Below are 12272 nucleotides of genomic sequence, written 5' to 3' on the forward strand. Positions count from 1 at the left end.
GGAACATGGTAGACGGCATTGAATTATTCACACAATTACAGGGAGAGTTTGAACTTAAGCATACTGGGACATTCAGATATCAAAATAATGCTCATACAAAAGAAAACAAAAACTGGAAGGTTAAAAGTGTCACCGCTCTAAAGTAGATTACTGATGATGGAACTGAATAAGAGAGCAATCTAGCCATATACACAACCATTTCCAACAACAAACTACCTAAAGAAACTAAGGGGCACATGGGAAAAAAGATATGTGGACAATGGATGACAAGGATTGGGAAGCCACATTTAGGCACCCAAGAGACGTCCACTGCACAGGGTGGGTAAATTGCAAACATCAACATGTACAAAATGTGAAGAGGGCACCCTTACTACACAAGTTGGCAGTGCAACATGATCCAACAATACTGGGAGGGAATATTAGAGAAAATGACTGCAATAGTTGAATGTGAGATCCCACAATCCCCTTCAATTTGTAACTCTGGAAATACCACATGCTACATACCTGTCGAGGCGCACACTTCAGCTCTGTGCACTGGGGTTGGTCTTAGCAAAAACAAAAAAATTCCAAAAGGTGGGTTGTGAATTAATATGCAAAGGCAAGCAGAATATGTAGTATACAAAAGTAGGGGGTGTCCATGTAAATGTAAAACGGCATGGGGTAGATAATTGGCCTTCGACAGCACATGTGTTCTTAGGTGAGTTGGGGTAAGAGTCCCTCTCAAATAATGAACACAATTCTTGCTGGGGTGAACTACAAAAGTCACTAAATAAACCTGTGCTTAACAGTCTGGTAGCTTGGCACAAAAGCAGTCAGGTTTATCTTCGAGGCAATGTGTAAAGTATTTATGTAGCACAAAAACAGTAAAAGTGAAAACAGCATAAGAAAAATCCCAAACTGAGTTTGGAATTTTTAAAGTTTCAGTGGAAATAGCACCATAAAGTACAAATCATCAAAGTGGTTATCTTGTCACGCTGGACCAGGTCAAAATCGCAAATTCGGGCTGACCACAATGGAGCGCAGGATGGAGGAATGAACCAAGTTTGTCCTGGTAAAGAGTATATCTTCTGACGCAGTCAAGTCCACACGAGGAGCCTTAACTTTGGGTTGGCAGAAGATGTGGCACTCATGGCTGAAGGGAGGTGCAGGGCACCATTGGACAGTACTTAATTTGTGCCAGTGGCTTCCAGTGCTCGGGACCAGCACTTAATTGTTAACACCGGCACATATGACATTCTGCCACATGGTGGCGCTGTTTGAGTAATTTTGAGATTAGCAGAACAACAGTTGTTCATTAATTCAATATAAATTAAAAACGACTAATATCTACCTCCCAAGGCATTCTTATAGCTTTGGGGGATTGGAATAATCTGAATTATTACTCTTGTAGGAGTGTGATGGTTAGTAGTTGTGTAAGTACTGTAGGTGGCAGGGGCAATAGTTGTTGCAATATGCAAAGGCTCCTGACAAGGGCTCTGGCACTTATTTTTTACAAATTAAGCACTGCCGTTGGATCTTCGCATTGGCGAGCGAATTAGGGAGTTGTTTGTGGTAACGAAGACACCAAAGCATCTGAATTTTCACCTGGAGTTCAGTTCTTGCAAATTTGATGCAGGAGTACACTCTGCCAACAGCCAAGGGCCCAAGCCCTGGAGGGCACCACTGGGGGGTCAGGACCTACCCTAGCAGAGGTCAGCAGCAGGGCTCAGACTACTCTAGTTGGTGCTGGGCAACTGGGCAGTTGCAGGGAGGCTTCTAGAAACTAGTAGTATCCCTGTAGCTCAAACAGGAGGTCACCCAACTGACCTTTTGAGTCAATAATGGTTTCCTAGGTTCAAGACAAGCAAGTCTAGTCATCCTTCTTCGGAGAGCAGGGCAGTCTGTCTGAATCTTCCCCTGGCCCAGGGGTGTTCTGGTGAGGGGTTTTAAAGTACCACGTTTATACCCAGTGCCAGCTTGTGAGTGAGGATCCTGCTCTCTGCCAACCCCTAAACCGGATTCTGATCAAATTCTGCCCCTTCTCCTGGGTTTTGTCCCAACACATCTATGGTGTCAGTTGCATTTGCCGGTGACAGGGCAGGCAGCTTCAGAAGTCAGGAAGGAGGTTGGCACAGCCCTCGTGCTACTCTTTGAAGCTCAGGAAAGGCTCAGTACAACCCACTAGGCCATCCTCCTCAGGGAAGGGGCAATGTTACCCACACTCAAAGGAGTCCCATCCCCAGAAGGAATACACATCACACCAGAGACATTATAGGTCATGTGATCTTGGACACATAACCGATGTAGGAGTGGAGAGGTAGCCTTGCTACACTGAAAAAAAAATACTTCAGGGTTTTTTCACGGCCGGACATATAAAACTTAAACCCACATGTCCTACATTTTAAATGCCATGCACCCTGCCCTTTGAGCCTTTATGGCCTACCTCAGAGTTGACTTACAATTATTAATAAGCATTGGCAAAGTCAATAGGTCTCACCTATGCAAAAGCTATTGGCAAAGCCAATGTGTTTTAACCATGTTGTTAACCAGCATGGGTAAAAGTTAGAGACACAGAGGAGAGTGGTGTGGAGTGTGGAAGAGGGGAATGGCGAAGAGTGTAGTAGAGTGTTATAGAGTGGAATGGCAAAGAGTGTGGTGTATTGGTGTGGCAATGTGTGGAGCCACGTAGTGGCATACGCTGGAGAGTAGAGTGGACTGTAGTAGAGAGCGCTGGCCTAGAGTGTTACAGAGTATAGTGGTGTAGGACACGGTGGCACTGAGTGCAGTGGCACTGAATTCAGCGGCGAACAATGTAGCATCGTAGAATGCAGTGGCGTAGATCAGAGAGATGCACAGTAGAGTGTAGTGCCGCAGAATAGAGTGCCACAGAGCACAGTGACGTAGAGTGCAGTGGCATAGAGTAGGATGGCCTAGTCTGATGCAGAGTGGAGTGGCACAGAGTTGGCGTAGAATGCAGATTTCAGTTGAGTGGCATAGAGTGCAGTGGCACAGAGTGGTGCAGTCTAGCTTATAGTGCCACAGAGTGCAGTGGCAGAGAGTTGCAGAGTAAATTGTAAGAGTACAGTGGTGGAGAGTAGAGTGGCGTAGACAGCAGTGGCATAGAATACAGTGATGGGTATTAGAGTGCAGTGATGTAAAGTGCAGCTACAGGGTGCAGTTGTGTTGAGTGGCAGAGTGCAGTGGTTAACAGTAGAGTGTAGTGGCGCAGAGAAGAGTGCTGTAGGGCAGATTGTTTCAGAGTAGAGTGAAGTGGTGTGGAGTGGCATAGAGTGCAGTGGTGCAGAGTAGATTAGAGTTGCATACAGTGGATTAGTGTAGAGTCCAGGGGCACAGAGTTAAGTGTTACAGCGTAAAGTGCTTTGGCGTAAAGTGTATTGACAGTGCAGTGGTGTAGAGTGCAGGGGGCCCCAGAGGAGCACAGTGATTGCACTATTGAGAAATTAGGGAGATCCTGGCCTTTGTGAGCTCAAGAAACCTGGGGCTGCGGTGATGAGCAGTAGCACAGTGGAGCCAGTGGATGAAGCAGGGCTCCCAGGGCGATCTGAGAGGGAGGGCCTCCCCCATCAGTCGACCAACCTAAAGGTCTAGAGGGGCCTCAGATCAGCAGAATGGTCCCCCCATGGGCAGAAGGTGCTTGGCTGGGTCCCATGAGGAGCAAGGGGTGGAGAGGCCATGGATTCCTGTGCGGGGACCCCTGGTGAGTGAGGAATGGGGCAGGGTGGTCATGCCCTGCGCTGGTGGCTGGGGCACCTCACCGGGGGTTGGTGTGTCCCACTGATGCCCTTCATATGTGGCGGTGGGTGGATAACCAGCAGCAGCCTGGCGGGGCCAGGGGCTGTTGCATGCCGGCTGCAGGACGGCCTGACCTCAGAACATCAGCAGTGGAGGGAGACCAAAACAATGTCGACAGTGTAGCAAGCGAGCTGGAGGGAATCCTAGACCCAATTTGGGGTGTGCGCAGTGGCTGACCAGAAGGGCATCCGGCAACAATTCTTGCAGACTGGAGGGCTGAAACCCTGCATGCAGGATGGGTCATACCAAGGAGGAGAATTTAGTACTATAGGGGACCCCTGCAGACCTGCCGAAGGGCATGTATGGTGTCTGGCCAGGGGGTTTGGATTTAGTTTTGGAGGCCCACATGGTGAGAATCTTTGGATACATCCAGGATACCAAGTCCTCTTTGGAGAACAACATTGAGCTGATGTCCCAGGTAGTGCGGCTATTGTGGGCATACCATGGAATGCTGAGGGAGAGGGTGAACACTGCTGAGTAGTCCCTCAAGCAGCTGAGGCTGATGTTTATGGGGACTGGGGACTGCCTTAAGATGCTAAAGGTGGAAACGAGGCTAGGATAGCGAAACTGGATGACCTGGAAGGCCGCTCCCGCACCAAAAACTTCTGAATAGTAGGGGGTTCTAGAATGGGTGGAGGGCCCGTTGCCTGAGCCGTACATGGAGAACTGGTTGAGCTCGATGGTGTTGGAAGGGAGACCCTCTAAAGAGCTTACAGTGGGGAGGGCGCACAGGGTGCTGAGAGGGCTCACAGGGTGCTGGGTGGTAGTCCACCGCTGGGGGCATATCTACAAGGAACGGTTTAGTGGCTCCTCAATTTTAAGGACCTGGACTGTATTCTTTAAGTGGGTCAGACCCATGGCCCTTGGCAGTTGGATGGGGCGGAGGGGAGAGTGGTGGGCTGGGGGTTGCAAATGTAAATATTTACCCAGCCGATACAGCTAAGGTGCAGAAACAGCAGAAATCGTTTCTGGAGGTGAAGCGGCAGTTGTGGCAGCTCACCATCAAGTACTCACTAATGTTCCCCGCAAAGTAAGCGCACCATGGGTGGGGAGAGTTCACATTTTTTTGAGTCAGCAGCAGCAGAGTGAGAATGGTTGGAGTTTAAGGGACACCCCTTGTCAAGTTGTACTGAGGCCCCCTTGGCAGAGACCTTGGGGATCCCAGCATCAAAGAAGAGGGATTAGACGGGGCCCTGGTTCTGCCCCCACTATGCTGCAAGCAGAGTCCTCTGGTGCCCGAGTGGTGGCAGAAATTCATCTTAGCCAGAGGTGGTCGGCTGGTAACAAATGGGCAGCCTTGAGCTCGGACAAGGGCTCCCCTGATGGTGAGGCCTCCTCCCTGGGTGAGGGAAGAGGAGAAACTGCCAGTGGTGACTCCCATGATGACAGTTCTGGTGGGCTAAGGTACCGATGAGACTCCTCAAGCCGCTGGCCTGCCCCTTCGCTGACTCTGTTGCATGTGTTGGGGGTGGGGGGAGAGGGGGCAATGGAACATCTCAGGCATTGTGGGCTCGATAGTTTCAGGCTCACTGCAAGATGTTTGGAGCGGGGGTGTTGTTGAGGGGCATGCTGATTGACCAGGCAGCGGCACATGTGGAAAATGCTCAAACATATGGAAACTAATCAGGCACTACAGAGCTGCATGAGGTAGGGAGGCCCCACCCCGGAGGTCTGATGGGGCGCAGACTCCAGATCCTCCCTTGAAATGTGAATGGGTTAGGAAGTAATATGAAAAGGGGGACTGTTACAAAGTTCCTGGTCAGGTATGACCCAGACACTGTGTTGCTGCAGGAGACCCACCTGGTGGGCAACAAATCTGGTTGTTTTAACAGTGGGCGGTACCGGTTGTGGTGCATGCAGGGTTCTCTCCGGGATCCAGGGGGGTTGGGATCAGGGTGCATAACCGTTTCTCCCTTCCACATCACCCGGACCTGGTCGACCCTGGATGGTTGTCAGGCAGCTCCAACTGGTTGACCCCTGACGGTGGTGATGTGGTATATTCCCTGGGTCTGCAGACTGAGGACCTAGATATGATTGGGGGACAGCGTGGTGACAGTACCAGATGCGCTCACTCTATTGCGAAGGGGCCTTAATTAAGAGGCATAAGGAGATCAAGATAGGATTACTTAGATGGGGCACTCGCCCATAATAGATACAAATTTGATGACATGCTTGGGGCCCCTGGGACTGGCAGACCTCTGGTGGGTGAAGGGCCCCCTGCTACAAGATAGAGTTCCTAAGGCAGAGAAATCATGTGAGTGTACTAAAACCTATGGCAACTCTATCAACCAGTAACAAATAATTGTACATCATATGGTACAGGTGAGGGGCAACCAACACATTATGCAAAAGATTAATACAAATTGTTTTATTACATCACATATGTATTGTTACATTTAATACAAATAATATAAAACAGCCAAATCCATACCCTACAAAATCACAGAACTTTCATACCTGCATGCAAACATCCACTCGCTCTCTACTGATATAAAAACAAAATGGAAAACACAAGAATATAAAACATAAAATCTACGCGTTTCCTCCAATTTTCTCAGATAATTCAGAGTGTCATCACATATTACAATATAAAAAGTACATCAGAATGTTGTCAGTTAATATTAAGAAATCACTACATCATCTTTTCAATGCGCAATACTATTAACTATGTGCTCGCAGAGATATGCTGATTTAGTTAATTACTGACTCTATAATTCACTGCACAATGCTGTTGAAAATAAATTTGAAGGAATATACTGCTGTTGCTAGTTGCTGGCTCTCGAACCGCATTTCGGTGCTCACGTGCCTTCTTTAGGAGAAACACCCCATGATCTTGATCAGAGACACTTCATCAGGCTTGTGTGGTTAGCACTAGCTTTGATACAGAAAAAAACGCTCCAAATAACAAGTTAGGAACTGTTATAGGTATTCACACTGATAGTATTCGGGGTTAAGAGGCTTAGAACATAGCCATTTGGCAACTGACAGACAAGCCCATAGTCTTTTGCTATTTGCATGCAGATATGAAAGGTGTGCGATTCTTGCAGGGTCTACATTTGGCTGTTTTATATTATTTGTATTAAATGTAAGAAGTTATATGTCATCTAATAAAACATTTTGTATTAATGTTTTGCATATTGTGTTGGTTGCTCCTTGTTATTGGTTATTAGAGTTGCCATACGATTTAGTACACTCATGAGGCCTCTGGAGGGTACAAAATCACGAGGAGAGGCAGATTCCCTAAGCAGCCAAAGCCATGAGATTGCTGTCCCGCCTGGACTACCTCCCTGGTTCTGCAGCATTAGCTTTGCTGTTGGGGGCCATCCATTACTTACCCGGGGCATCTTGGACCATTCCCCGATAATCACATTATGTCAGGGAAGGGGTCGGAGGCCGGGGTAGACCCTTGACCTGTGGGAGCTCACAGACTGGGATACTAGGTAGTTTTTTGCTAAAGCGACCAAGCCCTACTTTGTAGAAAACAGGGGATCAGTGAGTTCCGGGGGTGTCCTATGGGAGGCAGATCTTGCATGTGGTGGGGAAGAAGCAAGACAGAGACCAGGAGTGCAAGGACCTCAAGGCAAAATTAATTCAGAAAAAGGCAGCCCTGGTCAGTGATCCTACTTCCGATTTGGCGATCACCATTGAGCGGCTGAGGTAGGACTATAGCAGCAGCGGGAGGCCTGGCCTCAATTTCACACACAGCAGAGGAGGGTATATGAATTTGGTGATGAAGCGGGGAAACTCCTGGCATGGCTGGCTAGGCAAGATTAAGAGCAGAGATGGATCCACAGATCCCAGGGAAGAGACTCCAGAGGGTATAGCAAATGTACTGGCAGCGTTGTTTTGAGGCGCCAGAGAGGCTGGAGTGCTAATAGAAGATTTGCAGCAGGTTCTAATTGTGCCCATATACTAGGAGAGGAAGCCACGGTTGAAGTGCACTACCTACTGCCATATCTCTTTGCTCAATGTTGAGGTAAAGGTGCAGGCACATGTACTGGCGGAAAGTGTATGATGAATGTGTGGAGTATTTGGTGGATGCGGACCAGTCGGGCTTTAAGCCACACCAAGCGGCCTGCCATAAACTCAGATGACTGTTTGGCTGCTTGGCCTGCAGTGGTGAGATCTTATAACTGGCAGTCATCCCGTTGTTGGACGACGAAAAGGCGTTTGACTCTGATAAATGGCAGTACTTGTGAGCTGTCTCGTAGAAGATGGGCTTTGTCGTTCCTTTACGGAGTGTGTCCCGGCTGCTCTACAATCACACGGTGGCGCTGGGTAAACGGTGTGCTGTCAGAGGAGTTCGGAATTGGGTGTGGCACCACACAAAAGGGCCTGCTATCTCGATTGCTATTTCGGTGGCACTTGAGCAATTTGCGAATTGGTTGCAAAATTACGCACATTCGTTTGTAGAGTGGGGTGAAGTTGCCCACAAAATAGTAAAACTATCAGTTGATGCACATATCCTTCACTTAGCAGTTACACAATTTTTGTTACTACTGTTACTACATTCATAAAAAGGGTTCCCAATTTTATAAATTTATAATCAAAAGTCAATATTGAATTTCCGTTTATTGGATTATCAGTTTTTCTTTGTGATAAAAATATGTTCTGCATTTTAAAATGAGAAAGGAGAAAAAGGAAATTTGGAAATATTATAAAATATTAAACAGACGTAGGTAAAACATTAAAAAGATTATATGAAAATATGACGCAGAGGAGATAGTTAAAAGGAAAAACACAGTACAATATGGATCACATCGGTTTAGAGGTACTCTGTTTATCTCATCGAACTCACCAGGGCCTATCTGGATCTAAAGATTACCAATTACTAGGTCAGCATAGATAAATCTAGGACACTAAAACACCACCAGCAAAGGGCGGACGGTGAAGTGCTTGCCAGAAAGGGCCTTAACATCTGTAAATAACCCTGTTTACAGAGGCAAACAGGCCTACTATTCTGTTTTTGGAATACAGCTGCCACCAAGAAATACTACAGCCTGCCGAAATAAAAAATAAATGGACAAGCTTAAAATGATTCCTTATGCAATCTCTGTTACTTATCCATTTCAATTATAAAAACAAAACTGAAAACATTTGACTGACAGACACGAAGAAAATGCACTGTCTACACCTACACTGCTCCTTGTGACAGACGGATTCCCTGCATTTGCATCTCATCAATCACTGGAGTATGTTCATCTATTAATGACAAGTATAAACAAGCATTTGCAATGTAATAGGTCTCGCATTCGTTTGAGTTAGAGCTATTGGCATTGTTAATTCATAAATGGACTTGCCACATACATTGGCCAACTCTGCCTTATAATTTGGTCTTTTCCTGCCACATAATTCCAGTGGCCCTGCATATAACTAAAGCACTTCCATTTACCTCTTCCTCTATCTGCAGCCAAAAGTGAAAATGTTGCCATTTTAGCATCCCAATTTAGCTCTGCCATGCAAATTCCAATAGAATACCACTTTCACCACCCCACCATCAGAGTTGCTGGCTGGCTAACACAATTCCCAAAACAAGACAGCCACGGAGCAGTAAGGAGAAAAATAAACTAGAAGGGTCACCCAAACATATCGAGAGTGTTCAAACACATGTAAGCATTCGAACATGCGTAAATGTACATGGCGTACAATGACATGAAAAAAATTAGTAACATGGATTTTGCACATGCTAACTTTTTCCCACATGTTAAATATTAACCCCTGTGGGGGAACATTTTTTCCTACGTCTGCCCAATTCACATTTCCTGCACTGGAATGTCACTTTCCAACCTTGGAAGGAGCTTTACACAATGCTGCCTTAATATTATGTGCGAGTAATTTGATTTATGGATTCAAACTAAACTTTTATGAATTAGAAATTTAAATCTGTACAAATGTACACATTGCTTTTTCATAGTGAACTGAAACGTATTGGAAACACAACAAACCCAAATCAGCCGTTTCCTTTAAGATAAAATCTTGAAAAAGTATGCATTTGCTTGTGTGATCTAAAAGGTATTTTCCCACTGTTTAACCAAGGAAGAATTTTTCCATTAATCATGAGAACATTATGAAAATGCCAAAAAAAAAAAAAAAAAAAAAAAAGCATTTTCAATGCAACGGGTCGCGCATTTGCTCGAGTTAGGGCTATTAGCGTTGTAAACTCCTAACCGGACTTTTCTTGACACACAAATTAAAAGAAAAAAACGCAGCGCGATCGCACTATATAAACCCCAGCGCAATCGCGCTGCGTGGAAAATAAACAGATAAAGTAATCCAGAAACCATGCTAAAAACATCGAGCCCCGTATGTTTTTAGTAGTTTACCTGTGCTGTGTAGATGGGCTAAACACCGGAAAAGGCATGACGTATGCATGACTTACATAAATGAAAGCAAGTGGATTTTAAAAGGGAAGCCCTTGAACCAATGAAAGTGACTGACGTGACATGGGCCTGGTTGGAACCCCAAAGAGAGATTACTACAGGTTACAGAGCGCTTTGCGCTCTCCCCTAAAAATGACAAACACAAGCGCCGTTAAAAATGTTTTCAAGCTAAAATAAGTAAGATCTATCAGCTGCTTCACAGCTGTCTGTTGCCTCTTCACGTGCAAGGCTAGTTTAAAAGTAATTATTGAACTCGAAGAATTTTAAATTTCGCAACAGCCCGTCCTATATTTATTTAATTAATATATAATTACAGTCCTCGGTGGTATTGTAGCCATGATTCTGAAGGCTTGATTTACCTTTCCAGAAGGAAGGATGGCTTGTTCTGATTCAAAGATCCCAAGTCCTTCGTTGCTAGCAACCAATAATCTGTTACAAAAGCTGTAAGAAACGTCAGAACGCCAACACCACCGACAATTTCCACACACACAGCTGCTACCCCAACCTTCGTGATCGAACCTGGCCACACGTTGGCAAAATGATAAACAGAAACACATAAAAGTGCCTGGAGGAGAGAAGCGAGGTTTAGAGAGAGGGTGCTATCTTAAGGGGCAACCTAGCCTTTTGGGATGAATGTGGATTACACAGGCGAGTGTCTATTAGATGCAGATGACCTTCCTTAGTAAAATGCTTGCGGCACGGAAGATGCCCTGGAAATAACTATACAAATGCAGTAACAATGGGTCTCACGTTTGCTCAAGTTAGAGCTCTTAGCGTTGTAAATTCATAACTGGACTTTTCTTGCCACATAAATTAAAAATGAAAAGCAAAACAGTTGACATAAACAAGTCAATTCAAAGCGCCACGGCCACCATGAGCCAAAGCGTGAAGGAGAGACACAAAAGAAAAAAAGTTCATTCACAGTCAAACTTATCGGCAATCGTGTAATTATCCATGTAACAGGGTCGATGTCCGGGGCGGTAACTAAACCGCCCCAAGGAGGGACAAACAAAGCATTTACCAATGTCAAAGGATTTTTGAAAGGCAAGCCCACGAACGAGTTCAAGTGATGTGTTCGTGGGCATGGTTAAAAGCCCACATAGATACCAACACATCGGAAAAGCAGCGCTTGCGCGCTTCTAGGCTCGACCTAAAAAAAGTAACAAAAACCACGAAGCTCCATCACCTTGCCTATGTTGAGCCATTTTCAAAAACACACATTAATATTTATGAGCTATTAGAAGACAACTTCATTCTTTCTAAATTATCTCCCAACTATCCCTCTATAAGAATGTACTTGAAGTAACCGCAGTTCTTAAAATATCTCGGGTCGAACCCTTACCATTGTCATCATGGGAATACTCAGATCCGGCAATGCTGCATCTGCGGAAGAGCATTTTGTTTTCGGTGAGAGTTCCAGTTTTGTCTGAGAAAATGTACTGAATTTGCCCCAAGTCTTCAGTGATGTTTAAGGATCGGCACTCTATCGTGGAACCAGATTTTTCACAGTAAAAGTCAACATCTTTTTGAATAAAATAAATTTGTGCCAGTTTCACAATTTCAATTGAAACGTAGAGAGAGATTGGGATCAAAACCTGGCAAAACAAAGAAAGCATGATTAAATGCAAGAGAACAAAAAAACTACTTTAAATTAAATTGTTTGTCTTTGTTAAACGCTACCTGTAATAAAATGATATTTGTCCAGAACATGTAGAATCCTGCTAATGCCGGTGGAGTCTGTTTTCCATCTGGCTCTGGTATAATAAACAGTGGTATTTCTGAATAACGATTCAACCATATCCAATGACCTACAAATATAAAACCAGACATGTCAGTGTTGATCACTCCCTATAGTTGACGCTACTTTTGACTATTTCCTGAAGAAACATGCGACACCACCTTAGCAGCTTCTCTAGACCCTCTTATTTAAATTAGAAATGACAATGTATCCTACCCGTCTAGGCTGCAGCAGTAATGGCTCGCTTTTAAGCTGGTACTGATGGCTGAGGAATGTCAGAATGCAATCGTGATACTCTTGCATGCTATATTTGGAGGTAAGCTGTGGCCATTCCCTTAGACTTTGAAGGCGTTTAATTGAGT

The 12272-nt window shown here is 45.2% G+C and overlaps 1 protein-coding gene across 5 annotated transcripts in view; it reads right to left on the minus strand.

Moving 5' to 3' along the window:
* Window positions 1-12272, minus strand: part of ATP10D (ATPase phospholipid transporting 10D (putative)) — a 614572-nt gene that overhangs the window by 254467 nt on the left and 347833 nt on the right. For all 5 annotated transcript variants that reach the window (XM_069201689.1, XM_069201684.1, XM_069201678.1 and 2 more), the window contains exons 8-9: window positions 11853-11980; window positions 11515-11767 (exon numbers count right to left, since the gene is read on the minus strand). In XM_069201689.1, the coding sequence (XP_069057790.1) occupies window positions 11515-11767; window positions 11853-11980 (381 nt within the window). The remainder of the gene's footprint in view (window positions 1-11514; window positions 11768-11852; window positions 11981-12272) is intronic.

Source organism: Pleurodeles waltl, chromosome 1_2, assembly GCF_031143425.1.
Source record: "Pleurodeles waltl isolate 20211129_DDA chromosome 1_2, aPleWal1.hap1.20221129, whole genome shotgun sequence".
Lineage (NCBI taxonomy): Eukaryota > Metazoa > Chordata > Amphibia > Caudata > Salamandridae > Pleurodeles > Pleurodeles waltl.